Source organism: Bison bison, unplaced genomic scaffold (genome assembly GCF_000754665.1).
Source record: "Bison bison bison isolate TAMUID 2011002044 unplaced genomic scaffold, Bison_UMD1.0 scf7180017864530, whole genome shotgun sequence".
NCBI lineage: Eukaryota > Metazoa > Chordata > Mammalia > Artiodactyla > Bovidae > Bison > Bison bison.
The window spans coordinates 6121346-6146785 of record NW_011495080.1 but is presented as its reverse complement, the minus strand read 5'-3'; the positions used below and the strand labels follow the sequence as shown (position 1 = coordinate 6146785).

The 25440-nt window shown below is 35.7% G+C and overlaps 1 protein-coding gene, 1 non-coding gene and 1 pseudogene across 6 annotated transcripts in view; 1 reads left to right on the top strand and 2 right to left on the bottom strand.

The window, feature by feature from the left end:
• The window catches only part of MKLN1 (muskelin 1, intracellular mediator containing kelch motifs), a 386334-nt gene that overhangs the window by 298061 nt on the left and 62833 nt on the right, over positions 1-25440 (top strand). For all 5 annotated transcript variants that reach the window (XM_010831658.1, XM_010831662.1, XM_010831660.1 and 2 more), the window contains 2 exons: positions 9880-9992; positions 20116-20328. In XM_010831658.1, coding sequence (XP_010829960.1) covers positions 9880-9992; positions 20116-20328 — 326 coding nt within the window. The remainder of the gene's footprint in view (positions 1-9879; positions 9993-20115; positions 20329-25440) is intronic.
• Positions 16746-16817, bottom strand: TRNAE-UUC. Its single transcript has one exon. It is a non-coding gene; the product is annotated as a tRNA-Glu (tRNA).
• LOC104982312 lies at positions 17289-20109 on the bottom strand (annotated as a pseudogene).

Genomic DNA, 25440 nt, shown 5'->3' with positions numbered 1-25440 from the left:
TCCAGTGAGTCAATTCTTCACATGAGGTGGCCAAAGTACTGGAGTTTCAGCTTTAGCATCATTCCTTCCAAAGAAATCCCAGGGCTGATCTCCTTCAGAATGGACTGGTCGGATCTCCTTGCAGTCCAAGGGACTCTCAAGAGTCTTCTCCAACACCACAGTTCAAAAGCATCAGTTCTTCGGCTCTCAGCTTTCTTCACAGTCCAACTCTCGCATCCATACGTGACCACAGGAAAAACCATAGCCTTGACTAGACGGACCTTTGTTGGCAAAGTAATGTCTCTGCTTTTGAATATGCTATCTAGGTTGGTCATAACTTTCCTTCCAAGGAGTAAGTGTCTTTTAATTTCATGGCTGCAGTCACCATCTGCAGTGATTTTGGAGCCCAAAAAAATAAAGTCTGACACTGTGTCCACTGTTTCCCCATCTATTTCCCATGAAGTGATGGGACCAGATGCCATGATCTTCGTTTTCTGAATGTTGAGCTTTAAGCCCACTTTTTCACTCTCCACTTTCACTTTCATCAAGAGGCTTTTTAGTTCCTCTTCACTTTCTGCCATAAGGGTGGTGTCATCTACAAATCCTAGTAGATATTTCTGATAAGTGGTTAGATATATTATTTTGTGTTTCAGAAGACAGGTCCAGGCTGAATAATCATTTCCTTTTTTGTGTTTGCATAGAACTTTGTTCATCCTATTATTTTTACTATAGTGATTTCCATATTGTTTTAGAATTGCTTGGGTAGGTGTTATGTGTCCCATTGCTCTCTCCTTTCTATCTCCCATCCCCAGTAGTCTTATTGTGGCCGAGGAGGGGAGAGAGAGGAATCTTGCATTATTTATTTTTGTGGCCCCAGAGCCTGGTATGGAGTATGTACTAAATATTTGTTGAATTGAATCAAAATTTTGAAATCCATTTTCCTTTGAATGGAAAGAAAGATATTTATTTAGAAACTACATTCTTACATTGCTTTAAACCTTGGTGAGTAGATCATGTCATGATGTCGTTTGTTTAATATGCTAATATTTTTGAGGTGAATTTACGTTATTGATTTTATTCTAATATATTTTAAATTTGTGATGATTGTTCTGTATATAGACTATATTATCTTACAGCTGTAGTTTACTACCTTGGGATCTAGGTAGAAAAATAAAATGTTTTATAGACTTTGTGTTTTTTTAGGGTAACATTTGGTGCTTTCTGGATTTAATTTGAGTGTAAGAGAATCTGGGATATCTTTGGGATTTTTTTCTCTACAAATTCTTCTATTTCTATTAGAAAATTAAAAGCATAATTTACCAAGGTGGTTTCATATACTTTATTTCATTATGTGTTCTTATAACTGCTACCATTAGGTTGATTTTAATCATCTTCTAAGATGCATTTATTGTTAAGTCTTAGAAAGAACCTTTTCTAGTACAATCTTATTGATATAACAATCAGATATAGTGGTTGGAGGTTGAGTTTGTGGGAGGGAAGTGTGTATGTGTATTTGTTAAACATATCTGGATTTCAATCCTGATTTTTTTTTTCCCACTGACTTTTTGTTTGATCTTGAAGGAGTTATGATGATGATTAAAATAGGAATAATTGATTTGTGGGAGTTAAATGAAATAATTTATAATATAAATACATACTATTTATATGCAACATTAACATACAAATACATACTTACTAGTTCTTCTGAGAGAATTTGATGTAAATTTAGAGGTCTTTTTTTTTTTGATGTAATCTCACAGTGGAAATATTTTTAAGCAGATTAAAAATTTTTGAAAAGCAATTTAAAGCAAGCAGTTTTGAAGGGAAAAAAAATATCTCACCCGTAATTCCACATTCTAACCAGTATTATTTCAGTATATTTGTTTCATCTTTTGTATATATTGCCCTTACTAATGTTTTAGAAAGTAAGGGAAACTATAAGTATACTTTCATATTTTTAGAAAAAAATACTGAAAATCATTTTAAGAACTTTCTCGTAAGAATTAGGTAGGTTGTGACTTTCCTCAAGTAGAATTTGAAGAAACCAGAAGTTCTGTCTTTATAAAGTTGGTGCCTACGTAATGAAGTATAGAGAAGTCCAGTCCTTATTTTAAATACGCATTTCGAAGATTTCCTGAACAGGGCTCTTAATCTGTTGAAATTATATGTAATATTTGGTTTGCATATTCATTTTTCTGAAAGAGAATCCATGAATTCAGATCATCAAAGAGTTAAGAACATTTTCACTAGACTAAAACGTTTTCTTCAAACCTGAGGAGTAATATTTATTGAATACCTACAATATGTAGAGGTTGGGATTAGAACTTTAATATGTTCATTTATTTTATTTACTACTGGAAAGGTAGATAATCCTCATTATACAGAATAGGTGATGTTGTGTCCAGAGCTGTGGAGCTGGGATTTGAACCTAGGTCTGTAGGACTGTCTGGCTCCAAAGCCTGTGTTTATGTTGCTGTTACCTTGGTGATTCTTAGATTCTTATGCTGAAGATACAATGAAAATCTCCAGTATAATAGCAGAAAAGAGAAAACACAGTAGATGTGAGCTAAATCCTGAGACCTTAGCAAGTATTAAATATATAAATAGTAATAAAGTAATATAACTTCACTTATAAAATACCATAAAGTGAAATTGAAAAGGATAGTTAATTCCTTTACATTCTTATTAAAAGCTATTGCAGATATAAAGAGTAAGGAACAACAGCTTTCTTAATAATTGCTAACATTTATTGAGTGATTGCAGTGTGCCAGGTATTTAACTAGACTAAAACTTCATAGAGCTTATTTCAGCTTCTTTGAAGTGACTTGTATTTCGGAGCAATTATTGATTCCCCGTGTTTCATGTATCTTGTTTTCTTAAATATTAAAAATGTAATAGTCCTTAAATTTTCTTTTCCTTTTTCAGTCTGTAGATCTTTTTTTTTTTTTTTTTCAATTTTGCTACAGCTCTAAGAATTTAAAAGTACATGGAGGCACAAATTTTACTCTAATTTTCAAAGTTTTCTTCTAAGTGAATTCTGTTGTTATTACTAGAGAAGGAATGTTGTATTTTGTCCTACTTGGAAGAGCATGTCAATTTTATTGATCATAATTCCTACACCTGGCAGTTTTCCACTTACATTCTTCAACTCTGAGTTGTGTTTCAAGTCTGAATAAAATAAGGCGAATAGAAAGACAGAAAAGACATGTCTGTTTTGCTTCAGAGTGGAAGTCTGTCCAGATGAAAACTTCATTGCACCAGGCAATTCTTTGTTCAACTCTCATTGAATTTTAAGAACGTACATTACCAGCCTTTTTCTGACTTAAGCAGAATAGGTGATAAGATTTAGGCAAAACCCCAGTATTTGATATCTTTTAAAGAGTTAAAGAAGTTGCTGGAAAGAGCCTTCTATGGAAATCTGAACCTGACTGTTCTATATACTGTATATGTAAAGTTCTTCTTCTTTTTTTTTTTTAAATTCTACATAATGATTTTCCTTGATATTCTTTAAAGAAACCATTGAAGAAAGTAGGTAAACATGGGCTTTAGTTTTTAAATACAAATACATTCATATGGCTGTATTTCTATAACTACATGTGATGGTATATTTCTATAACTACATGTGACACAAATCTGTTTCTTTCATATGGTTATCAGAAAGGAATTCTAAAATATAGCCCTAGTATAAAGTATATTGTCATAGGCAGAAAATACAACCTTTTAGCATGGAAATTGCAATATGTTGAAATAACCCAAAAGATCAGTCTGTAGTTTTGTAATCATAGCTTTACGTAAGAAATATAGCTCTTTTTAAAGAGAGACAGATGAATCCAGTTGATAATCTGCTGGGTCTTGAGCGTTCAAGAGAATGGCTAAAGAAAGTAAGGTTAAAGAGCACATAAAGTATCTTTTTCCCTTCTAATTTATTCCTCCCTTCAAAAATTCTCATGTCAATCTAAGGTCTTGGCTACATTTTCAGAGGGATTAAACTCATAAACTAAATGTCCTGACAGAGTTCATTTAACCTTGGATATAAGTTTGTGTTTCTTAAAAGCTTTTTAAAAAATTTCACTTGTTTTTCTATTGTATTACACTAGAAATTAAGCTAACCTCTTTTACAAGGCTACTAACCCTCCTCTTCTCTCTTCTTTTTGAGACTTGAATTAAAAAAAATTTTTTTTAAATTTTGTTTTGGGGTATAGCCAATTAACAAACAGTGTTATGATAGTTTCAGGTGAACGCTGAAGGAACTCAGCTGTACATATACATGTATCCATTCTCCCCAGACTCCTCTCCCATCCAGCCTGTCACATAGCATTGAGCAAAGTTCCTGTGCTATACAGTAGGTCCTTGTTGGTTATCCATTTTAAATACAGCTGCATGACGTTAGATTTTTATCTGAAATTGGGCCCATGGTATGTCAGTCCTTAGTATATGCATTCTGTACTATTTCAAAGTGGAAAAATTGATTTAATTACGAATAGTAGTGTGCCATCTTGTGGAGGATTATGCAATTAGCATAGTCTAAGAATCAGAGGAGGATAGATACTGAAGTTGGGCTTGTAAAATAAAAAGCTTGCTTCTTTGTGCAAAATGGTGTGAAGACACTGATGTGACAACATTTCTACCTTATTTGTAGTATATGTGAGATGTATAGGTTAGTACTTTTGGTAGTGAGTAGTTGTAGGGTTTATCTAGTACTGATATCGAAAAAGACCTGTGCCAAAGAATATGGCTGCATTTTAACTTTTGTGGCTGAAGTAATGACTGATTGGTGATTGATCCATTTAGTCTCTGAGAATGAAATTGGCTTGATATCTTTAACATTGGCTATTGTTGATCACTTTATTCCCAATCTGCTTCTTGGCTCATCCTTTTTAGTAAGTCCATATGCTGCAGGTTCAGATCTGACCATGTCACATCTTTGCATAAGATCTTCTGTGGATCTATACTGTGTGTAGTTGTTGTTTAGTCGCTCAGTTGTGTTCTTCTCTTTTGTGACCCCATGGACTGTAGCCCACCAGGCTCCTCTGTCCATGGGATTTCTCAGGCAACAGTACTGGAGTGGGTTGCCATTTCTTTGTCCAGGGAGTTTTCTTGACTCAGGAATTGAACCCGCAAACCCACATCTCCTGCATTGACCAGAGGATTCTTTACCTCTGACCTACACGGGAAGTTCATACTGTCTGGAGTCAAGTTCAAAACATTTATGTTGCCGTTTATCCCATTTCATGATCTGTCTGCTGCCTGTCTTTATAACTTAACTATATTCCACTACCTTTTGTGTTCTTTTAAAATGAACAGTGTGTTTATTCATCACACAGTTTTCACCATGGTACGTGCATTATTGAATTCTCGTGATAACTTTATGAGATAGGTATTCTGTCTAATAGAATTTTAGAGCTGAGGAAACCAGTGGTTAAGGAATGTGGTGTTGGTTCCACAGCCATGGTGGTAGAGCTGCGATATCATTCAAGGTCTGCCTGGCTTTAGATTCTGTGTCTTTTAAAACACTTTTTGTGTGGTTTTTCTGTTTCTATACCTTTATTTTACTTTGTACCCTACTTGAAAAAGTCCTCTTCTCTTTCTTTCATTCTGTCAACAAAGCCACCTTTTGATGCATAGGTCAGATACCACTTGTCACCATGAAATCTTCCTGGGTCCCTTTCCTTTTGTGAACTCTCATGGTGATCTTTTACCTTTCTTATGGCACTTAGTCTATGTTGCATTGTGATGATTTATGTACTTGTTTTATGTTGGTGGTGTTAAGTTGCTAAGTTGCATATGACTCTTTGTGACCCCATGGACTACTACTCCTCTGTCCTCCACTATCTCCTGGAGTTTGCTCAAATTCATGTTCTTTGATGCAATCTAACCATCTCATCCCCTACTACTACTAAGTCGCTTCAGTCGTGTCCGACTCTGTGCCGACCCCACAGACGGCAGCCCACCAGGCTCCGCTGTCCCTGGGATTCTCCAGGCAAGAACACTGGAGTGGGTTGCCATTTCCTTCTCCAATGCATGAAAGTGAAAGTGAAGTCGCTCAGTCGTGTCCAACTCTTCGCGACCCCACGGACTGCAGCCTACCAGGCTCCTCCGTCCATGGGATTTATCAGGCAAGAGTACTAGAGTGGGGTGCCATTGCCTTCTCCAATCTCATCCTCTACCACCTCCTTTTCCTTTTGCTTTTAATCTTTTCTAGCATCAGGGTCTTTTCCACTGAGTCGGCTCTTCCTAATGGGTGGCCAAAGTATGGGAGCGTCAACATTTTATATTCTTCACTAGATTGTAAGCTCCTTGAGGGTAGAGACGATGTCATCTTTGTTTGTTTTTTTTTCTCTAAAGCGTCTTGCCAATTCGAGTTAGTACTGAGAAAATATTGACTGAACATTCCCATGCATCTGGGAGAAATAGTCTCTGTAGCCTATGCTCCTTTAAGAAAAGACAATAGAGAAAGGGCTGCTGCTTGAGGAGGATTTACTACCCTATGCATGTATATGAATTATTTAAAATTTTCTTTTTAAATTGGAGGATAATTGCTTTACAATGTATTAGTTTCTACTGTACAGCATTGTGAATCAGCTGTACGTATACATATATCCCTTCCCTGACATGAGTTAGAGCAAAGTCCGGGAGACAGTGAAGGACAGGGAAGGCTGGTGTACTGCAGTCCATGGGGTTGCAAAGAGCTGGACACAACTTAGCAACTGAATAACAACAACATTCCCTCCCTCTTGAGCCTCCCTATCATCCCTCCATCTTACCCCTTTAAGTCATCCCAGAGCCCTGAGCTGAGCTCCCTGTGCTGTATGTAGCAGCTTCCCACTGGCTCTTTTATACTTGGTGGTGTATATGTTCTAGTGCTATTCTTTCAGTTGGTCCCACCTTTTCCTTCTCTTACTGTGTCTGCAAGTCCATTCTCTACATCTGCGTCTCTATCCTGCCCTGCAGATAGGTTCATCAGTTACATTTTTCTAGATTCCATACATGTGCATTAATATACGATATTTGTTTTTCTCTTTCTGACTTATGACAGTCTCTAGATTCATCCACATCACTGCAAATGACCCAGTTTCTTTCCTTTTTATGGCTGAGTAATATTCCATTGTATATATGTACCACAATTTCCTTATCCATTCATCTGTCGATGGACATCTAGGTTGCTTCCATGTCCTGACAGTTGTAAATAGTGCTTCAGAGAACTTTGGGGTACATGTGTCTTTTGAGTTACGGTTTTCTCAGGGTATATATCCAGTAATGGGATTGCTGGATCATAGAGTAGTTTTATTCGTAGTTTCTTAAGAAATGTCCACACTGTTCTCCATAGTAGCTGTATCAATTTATGTTCCCACCATCAGTTCAAAAGGATTCCCTTTTCTCCACATTCTCTCCATCACTTATTGTATGTAGATATTTTTGGTAATGGACATTCTGACTGGTATAAAGTGATACCTCATTGTAGTTTTGATTTGCATTTCTCTAATAATGAGCAATGTTGAGCATCTTTTCATGTGTTTATTGGCCATCTGTATGTCTTCATTTGAGACAAAGGTCTGCTTAGGTCTTCCACCCATTTTTTTAATTGGGTTGTTTGTTTTCCTGATATTGAGCTGCACGTGAATTGTTATGTAACCTATAAACATGAGAGTAGACATCAGTAAACCAAGCTACTGCCATGTTGCAAATAATAACATTTCCTTTTTTTTGCTTTCTTCTCACTACAGTTCTATCTGGTTATTTCTATAATCTTTAAAAGTTTTTTTATTCTTTATGTGTTAAATAATATTTTTGCTGGTGTTCATTTCTAGATATTTTTATCTCCGAGTGATTTAACTTAAATGATTAGATGATTTAATTAAAATTGTGTTATGCATTTCATTCAGGTATGTCAGAAGGTCCTGTTTCTATCTTGATTCATTCAATTTTACTATTAAACTTTTAACTGGGACCACAAAGCATTCACAAACAAGAATGACATCTTGGATTAATTCCCTTGGGATGCTTTGCTCTGTGCCAGATTTTATTTTGCTCAGCTATCAATGAGGCTGTTGTGGAAATGTGGGTTTTCTCTGCTGTGAGAATTTATGCGTACAAAGAAACTTGCTTTTCAGAAAGAACATTGAGAACCCAGAGCCCAAGAGGAAAGGTTATTAAAGTTAATGAACCAGGGTAACCTTATCCAGAGGTTGCCCAGAAACACCATTAAAACAAAAGGTCAATTGCTATTGCTATTTTAGTTGTATACCCTCTCCTTCTCCAGGCTTTAGAATCTAATGGGGTTTGGCAAATAATTTTTATGTCAGGTGAAAATTCTTAAATTTTTTCCTGTAAAATTTTCAGTATCTGGGCATTACTGTGTTTCATTTGGGAAATAGAATGTTACTTAACTAATGAGAATGGATTATTTTGTATTTCTGAGAGGTGGCACCATTCCACTGTTTCACATTTGTACAGAACCGAAAGTGTTCTAGGTACTTAAGTTAGACATGGAAACAGATACAGTGATACTATTTTTATTGCATTTGTGGTGCTTAGTAACTACAAAGTATTTTGTGTGTGTATGCATGTTTTAAAGGTAGAAATGCTGTTCATGCTTGACAACAGTCTTCAGAATGTTTTCGTGTAACTTATACCTGAAAATCTGTATCACCACACTAAGAGTTCTATAAATGAAAAAACCAAGACCCAGGCAAGTGAAGTGACCTATACATGATTACTAAGTTAGATTAGAACGGTTCCAGTGGTTTGTTCTTATCCAGCAGCTTTGTTTAAGATTTCCTCTAGGTTCTTTCACTTAGAAGATTCACTTAGAGTTTGAAATTACTTGAAAACATGACAAAAATCTCTTATAAGATATCTCTATGAATGGCAGGAATTTTCTTAAGTAGTGTTACAGTATTTCCATATGCACTCTGCATTTTACCCCTTCATGGTAGGATGTAATGTAGATGACAGTCTCCATATATATAGGCTTGGGTCATGTCAGTTAGAGAGTAGATGGCTTTATAGTTTCCTGTAATATAGTATTTAACTTAAAAAAGTGGTAGGTATGTATAACCGGTAGACATAAGATATTTACAAAGGAGATAAATATTTGAAGAAAAGAAAGGTACTATTATTTTATAAAGAAAGTGGATGATTCACAGTGTTGTATATAAAAATTTTCACTAGTCTCTGAGCAAGAAATGTTTTGTCACATGATAAAGTCCATAGATATAATAGACATTTCAGAGTTAGAAAAAATCAAATTTTCAGGATACCTGGAATGACTTAAAAGTTGATTTCTGAGGAGTTAAATCTACCACAATATATTGACAGTAATTTCCCCCAGTTTCCATGGGAATATCAAGGCTATGCATCACTTTATTCTTAAGGTATCTAACTTCAACTCAGCTAGTTGTAACTATTGTTTTTGATATTGTAGTAGAAAACAGTTTTACTGCGAATTTTTTTTACGCACTGTATATTCCTCTGGAATTTTTTTTTTAAAGACTCTGAAGCTGCATTGTTGAGAAGCTGGTAAAATGTAAACTTTTCATGGCCTAACACAGAAGATCCTAAACTGGCTGCTCATCAAGATTCCCCTTGGATACTGTCAAAGTACTGCCTCTTTTTACTCACAAAGGACCTTTGGAATCAGAATCTTAGGGGATGCCTCTTAGTTACCTTCATATTTATAAATCTATCAAAACACTGGTTCTGCAGCAGCCTTTCCATATGCTTATGTTTAGGAAATACTAGTATTTATTTTGGAATGTTACCAGTTTAAAAATTTCATTTTTAAGGTTACTTAGAGGAATCTTCTTAAATGATCTTAGAAGCAATGGCTAAAGTGGGTGCCTTTGCTTAAATTCTGTTCTTAAGTTTATTTTTTTAAACATATTTTTCTAATTTTCACAGAGACTGTTTATTTGTTTGGTGGCTGGGATGGAACGCAAGATCTTGCTGACTTCTGGGCGTACAGTGTGAAAGAGAACCAGTGGACTTGTATCTCTAGAGACACTGAGAAAGAGGCAAGTTTTCAGACTTGAGTTCTCACCCATCTTTATTACGATAGGGGTGTGGGCATACACTTCTCTTTCTGAGTGATTTGTGTTCTTTTCTAATGTATGTCAGCAGTGGTAGCAGAAGAATTTGTGGTGACAAGTTTGGCTTACGTATTCTTGCATTCCAGCTTCTATAGCAGGTTCTTGAACTACAGTTACATGAACAAGTCTATATTATAGAGATAAATAGAAATGGGTATCTAATATAACTTAGATTTTAACCATTTTAGTTAAAATGTAACTGTATAAACCATCTTTTTTCTCATGTTTGTGTCACCTCTACTCTTATTTTGTACATTTATTTTTGTTTCCTCTGGAAATACGTGCTTTTGATTCCTCACTATCTTGCTACTTTGGCCCCTCCATATTTGACTATATTATCAGTTTCCACAAATGGTAGATATTTTATTTTTAACTAAAATTGTTTATGTGTATTCATGAGTGAGTCTATTGATGTATATACACATAAAACTTCCATAGTGAATAGAATGTCTTGAATTTATGATTTTGAATTAAATAAGTGTATAATTAATTATACACTGCTAGAAGGCACATATTCATGTTTTTTTTTAATATCTTTGTAGAATTTTTTATTGTACTTTTCCATCCAAGCAGTTTTAGATTACAAGGTGAAAAATAAACTAAAAACAATTGTAACAGCAAATGAAAAGAAGAAGAAAAGACTTAATTCAAAGCCACCAGTTTTAATCTAGGAAGGCCAGTTTTTTAAAACTCTGGTGCTATGTTTTTCATCTTAGGAAACTGGATTCTTGCTTACTTGGTGTGTTCCTTTGTTAATCATTTGAGTATTTTTTAATCTTTCTAAAGAGGTCTTAAAATTATTATTATCCCTGTAAAAACGGCCTTTGCCTTTTCAGTATTAAGTACCATTTTCTGAAATGATTATTTCTCTCCTCAAAAATACAAAGGCGGATCTTAAAAGAATACCTTTCTTATTGCTCTTAAACTATTTTAAATCTAGGTTGATTGTGTCTGAGTTGTTTTTGCAAGAAGTTTACAATTCATCCTGAAATCCTTTCTCTTCACTGAATTGCGTCGAATTAATGCCTAAGTTCCACCAGTTCTAGCACCCAATACTGAGTTTCAGACATTTTTTCCTCTCTATTCCTTTCAGCTTTGTGGTTTCTTTCTTAAACTTTTTTTGCCTCCATTGTTGATTCCAAACCTAGTCTTCATTCATTAACATAGTCTTTAAAAAATTTTTTTCTTTGGGCCACATAGCATCTCTGCTTAAGCCCTGTAATTAATCTCAGTCTGTTTCAGTTATCTACTGCATTCTATATATCACAATATATTCCATATATTACAAGTACCCACAAAACTTTAGTGGCATATAATAATAAGTATTTTGTTCACCAGTCTGTAGGTTGACTGGGCTCACTCATGTGTTGAGAGTCAGCTGACTGTCTCTAGTCTAGACTAGCTTCTGGGACTATTTGAGTGTGTTCTGCATAGCCACTCATCTTCTTGTTGGCTAGCATGAGTCTTATTCTCATGTAGGGGCAAGGCTGCAGGGGGGATGATGTGGACGTATGTGCGTCATTAAATTTGTTATTGTCCCATTTTCCCAAAAGAAGTCATGTGATCAAATCCACAGTTATGGCCGATGGGCGGCACTACCCAGGGACATGGATCAGGGAAGTATGAGTAATAACAGCTACAACAATAATAAAGAAGTTTATCTACCTTAGTTCTATTTGCTTAGTGTGAAAACTTCAAATTTCTCATCATGATTTGGTCCCCATCTACTTTTCTAGCCTCATTATTTGACTGTGCTAGCCATACTTGTAGTTGCTAGAATTATTCAACATTCTCACCTGTATTCTTTGGTATGCAATTTGTTCTTTCCCTGTTTGGAATTAACAGAGGCTGCTCCAACCATGTACTCAGCTTTTACCTAGTGTATGCCTGCTGCTGCTGCTAAGTCACTTCAGTCGTGTCCAACTTTGTGCGACCCCATAGACGGCAGCCCACTAGGCTCCTCTGTCCCTGGGATTCTCCAGGCAAGAACACTGGAGTGGGTTGCCCTTTCCTTCTCCAGTGCATGAAAGTGAAAAGTGAAAGTGAAGTCGCCTAGTTGTGCCTGACTCTTCGCGACCCCATGGACTGCAGCCTGCCAGGCTCCTCCGTCCATGGGATTTTCCAGGCAAGAGTAACTGGAGTGGGGTGCCATCGCCTTCTCCGAGTGTGTGCCTACTTACCCTTTAAAACACAGTTCACACTTCAGTTCCTCTGTGAAGCCTTTCTTGACTTCCCCAACCAGAATTGGAAGCTTCGTTTGGTGTGACCACTTAACCCCTTAAATTTCTTGAGTGGGTTACTACAATGATTAGTTTATATTTCTGTTTCCCAGTGAAAACTCTGAATTCCTTACGGCATGGATGGTTACTCTGTAGTGAGTAAATAGTTCAGATAAGTTAGATAAAAAGCTAATGCTGGAGAAAAGCAAAGAAATGATAAATACAAAATTCAGGAGAGTGGCTGCTTTGGCAGGAGAGGGGAATTATAGGGGTCCTCAAAAGTAATATTAATGTAATATTCTAAGTAATATTTAGAATGCAATTAATAGTAGATTATTTTGCTGAGAACACTTTTCTGTTATTTTCAAGTCAGTAGAGGTAAATTGATTATCCAGTATTGGAATTAAGATTTATTATAGTTTATTATTACTTACTTAATTTAAATACCTAAAAACCTTTGTTTCATTAGTGAAGTGAATGAGGATATATGGCTCTAGCAAAATGCTCATTCCTTCCAAAATTGAAGAGGTTCATATATCTAATTTTGTTTTCTACAAAATTAGTACAGTAAGTACAAGTTTTATTATTTAATGATACCTCAGTGCATATTTTTTAAAAAGTATAATATACAATTAAAAAGCAGAATTACTGTGTGTAAAATAATTAAGCAACAAGGATATATTGTGCAGCATAGGGAAATAGAACCGTTAATTTGTAATAACTTTAAATGGAGTAGAATCTATAAAAATATTGAATCACACACACACACAAAAGTAATTTAATTTATTTAGATTAAGTACCCTATCAATAACACATAGTAGATTGAAAGATAGTAGAATGGCTCAGCTTTTAGAATAATTATTTTAAATGTTCATGTATATATGCATGTAAGTTTTTATTGGTTCAAAACAAATTATATTTTTAATTTTGCATTTTTATAAATATCTTTAATATCTATCTTAGTGGAAGACAGCTAGATTCTCATATGCTCTTGTGCATGTCATCTTTTATAACAGACTGTTTTACGTAAAATATATGAAGAAAATTGGACCTCACATTTATATATTCTTGGAAAGACTATTAATATTATTAGTAGTAGTATTTTAATAGTATTTTAAGTGTAGCCTTTTTATGTAATAGCACATATTCTTTTTTGATCTTATACTCCATATTGACAAATTGTTGTTTGCTTCTTAAAAGTAATTGCACTATAGACTCTGAGACCTCATCAGCTAATGGTTTGTGTTCTGTTACAGTAAAATCCACTGATCTGTGTTGCTCTTTGAATATATCTTTTTTCCTGTGCTTGTTTTTTTACTTGTGTGATGGTCACTTGAAAAATATTGGTTCTGTGAGTTAGTCAGGTCTTCAGATGTTGACATATTTTATTATACCAAACCAAATTTGTTAATATCACTTCAGTCACATTAGCAAAGTCTTTATGTGTTGAGAAGGTGTCACAATCACAGTGGCAGGTAGTTGTTTTCTAAAATTCTAAATTTGCTTTAAAATGTACATTTTATTACTGGCAACAGATTTTATCAGTTGTTTTCCTTTAAAGTAAAATACTTCATTTACTTTTCAGAAAATCTCTGAATACCTATACCTGGATTGTTAGTTTTCTTTTGAGTAAATACCATGTTTTGTGGAAAAAGCAGCTAGATCAGCATGCAACTGAAACAACTGCACAGATGCTTTTCCTTAAGACAGCCGTCATATGCCAAGTAGCACGGTCTCATAGTTTTCTAAGTCTCTTTAATTGTGACTGAATAGAAGGCAGGTAGATTTATATCTGCTGCTGTATCACAAGTCATGTAGCTTCTGGAAGATATCACATACACTTATAAGTGAGTAAGAGTGAAAATAGTATTGTTATGAACAGTGACAGATTTTATTTTACTGGGGTCCAAAATCACTGTGGACGGTGACTACAGCCACGAAATTTAAAGACACTTGCTTGCCCCTAGAAGAAAAGCTATGACAGACTTAGCGTATTAAAAAGCAAAGACATCACTTTGCCAATAAACGTCTGTATAGTCAAAGCTATGATTTTTCCAGTAGTCACATATGGATGTGAGAGTTGAACCATAAAGAAGACGGAGCGCCAAAGAATTGATGCTTTCAAATTGTGGTGCTGGAGAAGACTCTTGAGAGTCCCTTGGACTGCGAGGAGATCAAACCAGTCAGTCATTCCTAAAGGAAGTCAACCCTGAATATTCATTGGAAGGTACTGATGCGGAAGCTGAAGCTCCAATGTTTTGGCCACCTGATATGAAGAGCTGACTCACTGGAAAAGACCCTGATGCTGGGAAAAATTGAGGGCAAGAGGAGAAGAGGGCAACAGAGGATGAGATGGTTAGATAGCATCACTGACTCAATGGACATGAGCTTGAGCAAACTCCAGGAGATAGTAAAGGACAGGGAAGCCTGGCATGCTGCAGTTTGTGGGGTCACAAATAGTCAGACATGACTTTAGTGACTGAACAATAACAACAATTGTTATAAAAATGACTTTGACTTTATAGAGTCCCTGAAGACCCCTGAAGTGCTGTTTTAACCCCCATTCCCTTTTCACATAGGAAGCTATCCCAATAGTGCCTTAGTTAATGTCCTTTATGGGCTTCTCTGATAGCTCAGTTGGTAAAGAATCCGCCTGCAATGCAGGAGACCCCAGTTTCATTCCTGGGTTGGGACAATCCGCTGGAGAAGGGATAGGCTACCCACTCCTGTATTCTTAGGCTTCCCTTGTGGCTCAGCTGGTAAAAAATCCACCTGCAATGCAAGAAACCTGGGTTCAGTCCTTGGGTTGGGAAGATCCCCTGGAGAAGGGAAAGGCTACCCACTCAGTTACTTACTGTTCTTTGTAGGTGTCTTACTCTTACCCCAACTCTGTCCTGTCCCTGACCCCGGACTCAGTTCATGATAATGCAGTGCGTTTCAGTGCCATGTTTCTTTAGTATCCTTTAGTTCCTTGACTTGTCTGTCTTTCTTGACCATGGCATTTTTGAAGAATATTTGGCAGTTTTGTAGACTATCCTTCTGTTGGGTCTGTTTAATGTTTCCCTAGGATTGGATATAGGTTAAGCATTTCTAGCTGCAATGCCACGTGTGAACATCAGGTCCTCCTAAATATGTCCTGTCAGGAGACAGGCACGGTACATCAGTTTGTCCGATGTGCTCACCAGATTTCCTGTTCCATGATTAAGTAATTTGAGGGGAGACATTTTGAGACTATGAAAATATTATGTTACTCATCAAACTTTCCAGAGAAGGAAATGGCATCCCACTCCAATATTCTTGCCTAGAGAATCCCGTGGCCAGCGGAGCCTGGTGGGCTGCCGTCTATGGGATCGCACAGAGCTGGACATGAGTGAAGCGACTCAGCAGCAGCAGCATCAAACTTTTGCCCTTTTAGCATCCATTGATGGAACTGTTAAAACTTTCTCCAAAGTGGTTGTACTGTTTTACATTCCTTCCAGAAATGTATGCGAGTTCTGGTCGCTTCCTATCTTCTTTCCCTATTTGGCACCTTTTTCAAGAATCAATGGAGTATATAAGTATATTTGTCTTTTAGGATATTCGAATATGCCCCATTATCTTTTAATCTATTTATATTCCAGTGTGACTTTAGATCAAGTAATGTAAGACCTTTTTGTTCTTCTTTTTAAAAATTATTTTGACTCTTCTAAGTCCTTTACATTTTCACATAAATTTTAGAATCATCATCAGTTTCTAACACTGTTGAAATTATGATTGGATGTGTGTTCAGTCTATAAATCAACCTGAAGGTAATTGATGTCTTAATGATACTGAGCCTTCTAATCCGTGAACAGGGCTAAATTTCCATTTATTTGAGTCTCATTATCCCTCAGCACTTGGAGTTTGAAGATTAGAGGTCTTTTTTATTAAATGGACCCCAGTGTATTTTGCTTTTCCTTGCTGTTATAAATGAAACTTAAACATTTTTAATTTTCAACTTGTTTCCTGATAATATACTGAAGTAAATTGATGTTTTAGTATTTTTTGTATCATCACTTTCGTGAATCCACTTAATTATTTCTAATAATTTGTCTTTTGTTCTATGTTGATTTCTTAGGATGTTTTAAACACTCCTGTCATCTTTGAGTAGAGATGATTTAACTTCTTTGTTTCCACTCTTAAAAAAAATTTTTTTTAATGTCTTACTGCACTGGCTGGACATCCTTATTTCAGATCTTAGCAGGAAAGCATTCTGTATTTCACCATTAAGTGGAAAATTAGAGTTAGGATGGTCATACCTTGTTTATCAGATATAGGAAGTTCATTTCTTTTCCTAGTTTGCTGTGAGTTCTTCCTCATGAGTATGTGTTAAATTTATCAGGTGCTTGGTTCTATAATATTTATTGCTAAGATTGTATATTTTCTCTCTTTATTCTTTCACTTTTCTTTTTTTTGACCTTGCTAGCTAGTGGGATCTTAGTTCCCTGGCCAGGAATTAAACCTGGGCCCCAGCAGTGAAAGCACCAAGTCCTAACCACTGGACCACCAGGGAAATCACCTTTATTCTTGGCAAAGTACCTTGATTGATTTTCAGATGTAAAATTGACTTTGCATCTTTGAGATAAACCCCCTTTAGTTATGAAATATTCTTTTTATATATTGCTGTATTCTATTTAATATTTTGTTAAAGATGTTTTGTGTTTGTAGTCATGAGGTATACTAGCTATCTGTATATTACTTCTCCTCTTCCTCCTTTGTAGTATAGCTTCAGTGTTGTGTCGTCCTCATAAAATATGTGTTAGGAGTGAATAGAATACAGATTTTAAAAATGGAGGTCTTTTTCTTCCTCTGTTTTCTGAAAAATTTTTTGTAAAATTGATACTAGTTTTTCCTTAAGTATTTGATAAAATTTACCAGTATAGATAGCTGTGGCTGTATTCTCTTTGTAGAAAGATTTAAAATTATGAATCCAAATTTTCAAGAGATATAATGACTTCAAGAGATATAATGACTAACCCTAACCCTAACCCTAGGGTGTCAATTTTAATGTTATTTTTTCAAGGAATATGTCCATTTTATCTTCTTAGTCAAATTTTACTGTATTTTTCATGATAGTTCTTTGTTTTTTAGTGAGCCTATATTGGTGGTACTGCTTTCATTTCTGATACTGGCAATTTGTATTTTCTCTCTCTTTAAAAAAAAAATTAGCCTTACTACTGGTATAATTCTGTTAATCATTGTTATTTTTTGAAAGGAAAAAAATAACTTTATTAGTTTTCTCTATTTTTTCTTCTGTTCCCCAGTTTCTTGGTTTCTATTCTTTATTCCCTTTTTTCTTCTTAGTTAGGAAGTAATTTGCTCATCATTTTAATAGCACTTTTGCTAATTAAACTGAAGCAAGAAGTTCTATTATTCTCCTATTAAAACTTCAGATTTCACACTGTAGGGAATATGGCATAGATTCATTATATGTTGCCTCATATTTGTTTTTGAAATTGTTTAATTACAGAGGAAATTGTTTTTGTTTTTTTTTTTTAACCAGGTAAAGAACTTTATTAACTTGCGTTTCAGACTTTCCTCCCAGGCTTCTTCAGCTTAATTAGCTGCAAAGAATGAATTGTATACAAGCAAAAAATGCGAAGAGCTGCATTGTCTTGGGGCTTGGGATTAAAAATACTAGATCTAGATTTTATTAGATCCATAAAATTTTAAAGAGCAGTCATAATATAAGATAGCAACTCCCAATAACTTTTTCAAGATTTATCTTCATCAGAAGTTGACTCGGCTTACTTTGCTTCATTCTTGGAAGCTTCACCAAAATTGTCCACAACATCTAGAACTTCATCATCATCATCCTCTCCCATGGCAAGTGGTGCTTTTCCATCCACAGATTGTTCAGGCAGAGCCTCAGCCTGTCTTCTTAAACTGGTCGGACTCTGTGCCAAGCAGGTTTAAGATGCTGGGTAGCATTTCTGTCAGCTGCTTTGTCTCAGCATGGCCTGTAACAGTGAAAGTCTTTGCTACCAGAGAGGCCTAACCTCTAGGGTTGTTCAAGTGAATCACTATTCCTTGATTTGTGAACATCTTCACCTCTTCAATACCAGAGATACTGTTTACCTCTGACTTCTTTAAAGAGAACTGAAATTTCTTTATTGTCTGCTGTAACTGTTCTAAGAACCATTTTCTTCTTTCTGCTAGCAGTTTTTTTCCCACTAATGTGCGCTTGTGCCTGCCATTTGGCGAGTTTATTCTGGTTCGCGATAGTTTCTTTCATCTTGCTGGAGCAGAAGTAGGCTCCCCTGGTGGATTAGGTTTGGTGCTTAGGGGGTCTCCTGCAGACCAGCTGAAATTAGGTGCACACATGTGGGGACACAACATGGCAGCCAGAGCGGAAATTCTTTCTTAAATAAAATTTCTGCCTTTCTGCTGCAGATTTTCCTCGACAAAAATATTTAACAATAATCTTAAAATAGTAATTAGTGTGAATACTCACACGAATGTCAAGCTGTTTTTCCTGTCTGATATTTTTATTCCTTCATCTAATCTAAATAATACTGGATTACTCATCCTGTAATACTGCTTTTTTATGTTGTATCCTTCTCTAGAAATCTATAATAGCTCTTTAATGCTTGCAAGATTATATTCAGTTCTCTGTCAGTCATTCACAGGCTTTTTGTATTTCTACCTTATACTCAACTCTGCTGTTTCTGTGGCAGGAATTCTTCATCTCAGTCATAACTGCACATACTGTAGTGTAATTTTGCTTTTGTTTCTCTTCTGGAGAAAACAGTATGGAAGAGTAGAAAGAACAGTTTTTGGCTTGGTTACACTGGGTCTTAGATTCTATATCTTAGACTGTAGACAGACTATTTAGACTGTGAAATGGTGATATTATTTCCTTATGGAGTTGTTACAAGGATAAATAAAATATATATATGCATACATAGTAATTATATAGGTAGAATTTAGGAGATATTTAACAAATACAAGTTATTTTTCCTTTTCCCTCTTTCAACTAATCCACTTCTATCCAGTTGAAGTTCCATTTTTTTTTTCCCATGAATTCTTGTTTTTTTTTAGGTTTATACTACAATGTTTTTTTAACCTTTTCTGTCCTGTGATACAAGTGATCTCAACTAATTAATTTCTGTTGATAATGTACTGTCCTTCATTTTGTTCCCTAATTGTTTAATGTAGCTGAATTATTTATCTTGTCAGGAGAGTCAATTTTATATAATATAAAGTGTGGAAGAAGTAGAGAAAGACTTGGATTCTCATTCTGCTTCTTTCACTAGCTTACTACTTTCAGAAGGATATCTTTCTTCTTTGAGCTTCTGCATCTTTATTTTTTAAAGGAGAACATCAAACTATAAGTTTTATTAAGGTTCCTACCAATTATGAAATTCTAAATATTCTTGGAGTATCTGTTTTATGCTAGATTCTGATGAAGTGTACAAAAATATTTTGAAAAACCAAAAGTGTCTTTGAGTAGATTGACATGTACAAAAGAATTAAGCTCTGTACCCAAATGACAAAATGTAATGGAGTATACATTAGAAGGCATATAAGTGTTATAAACAGAGTGCCATAAAATAGAAAATAGTTGTTCTCGTCTTTCCTGGTATAGTTTAAGCATTTCTAAGCTAAGATTTGTGTCTCCTATTGCTTCTTTTATTTTTCTATAGAGACTTAAGTCTAATATTGGACATATATTAGTTGGACTTGATCAAATTTCTGAGCAAACCTGTTCGTGAAAGTCAGCAAAAAGAGGCATTTAATTTTGTTTTCTGTTATTTATTCTTTGAATTTTCTTTCTTTCTTTCTTTTTTTTTTTTGTTTGCTCTCCACAGAATGGTCCTAGTGCTAGATCATGTCATAAAATGTGCATTGACATTCAACGAAGGCAAATCTACACTTTGGGGCGTTATTTGGATTCCTCTGTGAGGAACAGCAAATCTCTGAAAAGTGATTTCTATCGTTACGACATTGACACAAACACATGGATGTTACTCAGTGAGGATACTGCTGCTGATGGAGGACCGAAACTAGTGTTTGATCATCAGGTTTGGTGCATAGATAACTATATGGTGGAATTAATTAGTGCTTAGTCACTCTAGCTGTTCGAATTTCAGATGTTCTGCTGAGTTTTCTGTTAGTGATTTCTACCACAAATACCCATGACAAATAATAAAAGAAACTATTGTTTCAGTAGTTTAAAGTTATTCTTTAATTTTTTTTTCTCTTATTTGGTATAAAATAAAGTAATATGATCTCAGAACACAGTTGTTAATTTATGAAAACTTTATAGAGAGTAGATGGAAAGGCAAATTTAGTTCTATGGTATTCATAAATCATAACATTAAATTTTAAATTGTTTATTCTACATTCCTGAAAATTTTTTAATTACTTTATAATGAGTTCAAGGATTTGAATTGTAGAGTGTTTCTTCCAATGTGAGTACAGTATATTCACTTTTGTATATAAATTGGCGAATTTGGCTGCTAGATGAAGTTTAAATTCAGGACCAGTAGAAGTCATATAATGATGTTGTAAACAAGAAGACTACATATAGTAGTCTCATAAACCATTTAAATATCAGTATGTGTATAGCTCTCATCATCCCAGTTATTGTTATCTGTCTTTGAATTTTTTTTTTATTTTTAAATTCTTATTTTGTATCCTTTCAGTTTAGGTCAGTACTACTTCAAACTAAATAGTAACCACTTTGAATTCAGTAGGCAGTTTTGCTTGGCTCAGCCCATGTCCAAAGTTTTTGGAGTATGGGGAAGAAAAAGATTTTTTTTTAAATCTATAGTACTATTAATGAACAAAACATTATATCAGTACTTGAGAAATTGGGGGGTGGTGCTAGAATTTATGACATAATCTATGCCTAATATCTAGGCATTAAAACTAAAGTCTTTATTTACTGCTTCTTTACCAGTTTTTGTTAATTCTGTAAAACTTTCCTCCTGCCATGTTTATATTAACAAGAAGATTTTATAGGAGAATGGTGAGGGGAGTGGCTTATATGCCTACCGAGTATGTGGTGGGTGGAAAATAAAAAACATTAGTATAGAGTGTGCTCCCCAGATTGAATTTGTAACTTGTGCTGGCTGTACATAACCCAGCTCTGTAAGGCTTTGCACTTTCCTGCTGACATACTCAGTGTTGTTCATGTAGAAAATAAGAACTCCAAAAAAGTTAGACTTGCTCTGATCTTTTAAAAATAGAACATCAGCAGATAATGTTATTAGGGGAACAATTTATTTTCTTCCAACTTGTTCCAAATATCTTTTCCAAAAGATGCTTATGTTTTTACAGGTTGAAAAAAAGAATAACTTAGGGGTAGTCTGAGGATATCGCATACGTTGTGCTCATGTGGGCCTATGTTTCTCTTGACTTTGGTAAAATAGAATGTCCCCTGAAGCCTAGGTTCTGTTAAATAATGCTTCACTTTTAACTCAGTAGATGTTATTAACAGGACACTAGGGGTGAAGAGGCCAAGATTGCAGTGGTGATTCAGCCAATAGCTACTTCTGTGACCTTGAACAATTAACACAACGTACTAGCATACATTTTCTGTTCTGTTTCATGCAAATTCAAAGTTATAAGTTGGAACCAACTCCAAGAAATACTTGGAGTTGTTTGTAACACTATAAGATTTGATACTTAACATTCAATTTGAGAGGATCATGAGAAAGCTAGAGGCCTGAAGTTATGTTTAAAAATTACTTTGCCATTTTAAATTTTAGCATATTAAAAAAATTAAAATTCAGAGACTATTAGATTTCCTAAGGACATAGTGGCAGCTTAGTTCTGAAGCTTTCCATGTTGTTGCTTTGTGTGATTCTTCAGGAACAATGAGAACCAATCAAAAAGATTTTTAAAGAAGCAAAAAAACAAGACAAGTCACATATTCAGCAAAACCAGAAGCCAAAGAAAACCCACAACTCCCAATTCCTTGTAAATTTAGCCAGAAACAACTGGAATACCCAGAAGCTGTATTGAAGTTCACAACTGTTTAATGGGGAGAACTGGGAATGCAGAGGAAGCCTAGCAGAGGTACATCTTAATGGAAATGTCATGAGCAGAGCAGAAATTGAACCCATTGCAGCTACTGAGGAAATCAGTTAAGTAACATGGGGGCTTCCCTGATAGCTCAGTTTGGTGAAGAATCCATCTGCAATGCAGGAGACCCAGGTTCAATTCCTGGGTCGGGAAGATCCGCTGGAGAAGGGATAGGCCACCCAGTCCGGTATTGTTGGGCTTCCCTTGTGGCTCAGCTGGTAAAGAATCCTCCTGCAGTGTCAGAGACCTGGGTTCGATCCCTGGGTTGGTTAGATCCCCTGGAGCAGGGAAAGGCTACCCACTCCAGTATTCTGGCCTGGAGAATGCCATGGACTGTATAGTCCATGGGGTCACAAAGAGTCGGATACGACTGAGCGCCTTTCACTTTGACTTTTCACCATGTGGAAAATGCCCAGCAAGGCCCATAAGTGGTATGGAAACACCATGACAAGTAGGGACAGTGGCTTGTTCTGCATGTCCATTGAAGGAACTGGGGGAGCTCCAGGCTCCAGGTAAGGCCCCCTAAGCCAGATGAGATCCAGTTAGAGAAAACATGGCTTCACAGAAGCTCCATATTTTGAAGAAGCCATGCAATTCATTAGAAATAGAGGAGGAATTCCTTGAGAAGGAATATCATACCTCCATAGGAACCTTGTATTATCTGGTGCAGGGAAATTTAGCTCAGTTAAATATGGGAAATCATATTTAAATGTTATTTAAATATGAAAAACTAATAAGTAGTAAACAGTGTAATCAGTAGTAAACAGATCAGTAGTAAACAGATCTTTAGTGAAGTACTCTAAAGGAAAGCAGTGAAAGTAAAAACAGTAGCAGAAGCTTTCTTTCATGCTAACAGCAGATGAAAATTATATTCCAATATTCTAACATAAATTAAATGACTTAATGAAGCTTGAAACTCTGAAGAAAACTACAAGGCATACATTCAAGAATGCAGATGAGATGGCCAAATAATTGGAGCAGGTGAAACTGGGCCTGGTAAATCTCAGGGAAGAAATTGAAGAAAAATATAGTAAACTTCACTAGTTTACAAGGAACATAAAGAAGACTGGGTAAGGGTCATAAGAAATACAAAAAGCAGATAAAGAAAGCAAGTATGGATATAACAGCTAGCTAGGAAATATGGAGAAGGAAATGGCAACCTACTCCAGTGTTCTTGTCTAGAGAATCCCAGGGACGGGGGAGCCTGGTGGGCTGCCGTCTATGGGGTCACACAGAGTCGGACACGACTGAAGTGACTTAGCTTAGCAGGAAAGTATAGACAGAAAAGACATGCAAAAGAGAGCCAACATATACATTATTGGACACATTAAAGAAGAAAACCAAAACAATGTAACAGAAGAAATATTTATACATAAAATTCAAGAAGAATTTCCTCAAGACGGAAACCTATTCCACATAGTGTAAAAGGATGTATTATAGCCAGAGAAAATTGCCCTAGGCATTCAACTGTAAAAAATTCAACTGTGATAATATATTAGTGACATTGAATTTCAAAGATAAAGAAGCCATTTTGGGGCAACTAGACAAAATGATCTACAGTTGCATTCAGTGCTAAGAGACAGTATCTAGAAGGTTTTCAAAGAAAAGACAGTATGAGCCAAGGACTTGACATAAAGTACTGGACAGTGTAAAATGAGCCAATCAAGAAGAGACAGGAGGAACTTCAGTCACAAGATTGGAGATCTCAGCTTACTGACATTCTCCCTGGGTCAGTGTGGATCATTGAACATACACTTTTACTGTCTTCCTGCCCAGCATCCTGTGAAATGACAAGAGAATACATTAGTAATTGTGTAGAAAAACAAGAAAGATTGCTCTTAGGGAACTTAAAATATTTGAGGGAATTCTTATGAGTTAGAAAGCAGGTAGGATTAGATCCAACCAAAATAAACCACAACCTGTAAGACAGCAGCAACTGGAGTCTCAAAGTATGTATTTTGGGGCAAACAGTATATGATCCATTGGGGATGAAACAGCTGGACAGTTTCCAGTTTGACTGAGTAGCACTGGACTGTGATCGTTATTAACAGGTCAAGTGTTCAGTGTGGACATTGGAGCTGGACAGATAAAGCACTGGAGAGCTGCCTGCAGCACCCTTCACAGCATTATGTCTCGTCTTGCCCTACACAGTCCCTTAGGTAGACTGTATATGCAACAGGCAGATGAATAGGGGTTCTCAGATACGAAGAAGGCTAAAACAGTAATGCCCAAATCCAAATATTTGAAGATAATTTAATACTATGAGACATGAGATACTGAACTCAACAAACTAAGACTTAAAAACAGCTTGTAGTGTGAACTGAAGACATCTTTAAGTGATTAGAGCAATTCAGGAGGCTACTGCATCCATGAAAAGGAAATATATAGAAAAATTATAAATTAAAGATTTGATAGTGGAATTTAAAAATTCAGTAAATAGATTAAAAAGCAATGTGGACATCCTCACCTCTAAATGGTTACTAAATTATTACGTTTCTCTCTGAAATTATGAGAGAAAAACAAAATTGTTCTGAAATATTCTGAAATTTGAATATGTACCTGATAGTTCTAGAAAGAGAATGGAAGCCAACAAACAAACAAAAACCCCACTCAAGGTAAAAATGAAGAAAATTATCAGAACTAAAGAAAGATACTTTTCAGAATGAAAGAAATTCCTAGTACAGATCAGGATAAATGAAAAAAGAATATCCCTGCCTTGATACTTCCTTAATGATATCTCAGAATCAAGAAAGAGAAAATCCTATAAGTTACAGAGAGAAAATTGGTTACCTTCGAGAGTAAACAAGTATCAGCCTCCTAGGTGGCACCTAGTGGTAAAGAAGCCGCCTGCCCATGCAGGAGACACAGAGATGTGGGTTTGTTCCGTGGGTCAGGAAGACCCCCTGAAGGAGCAAGTGGCAATGTGCTCCAGTATTCTTGCCTGGAAAATTCCATGGGCAGAGGAAAGTGGCGGGCTACAGTCCATAGCGTCACAAAGAGTCAGACATGACTGAGCACAAACGCACAACATACACAAGAATCAGTTTAACATGAGGATTTTTGGATGTTGCTGGGAGGTCGGGTAATGGGTTGGACGACACTAC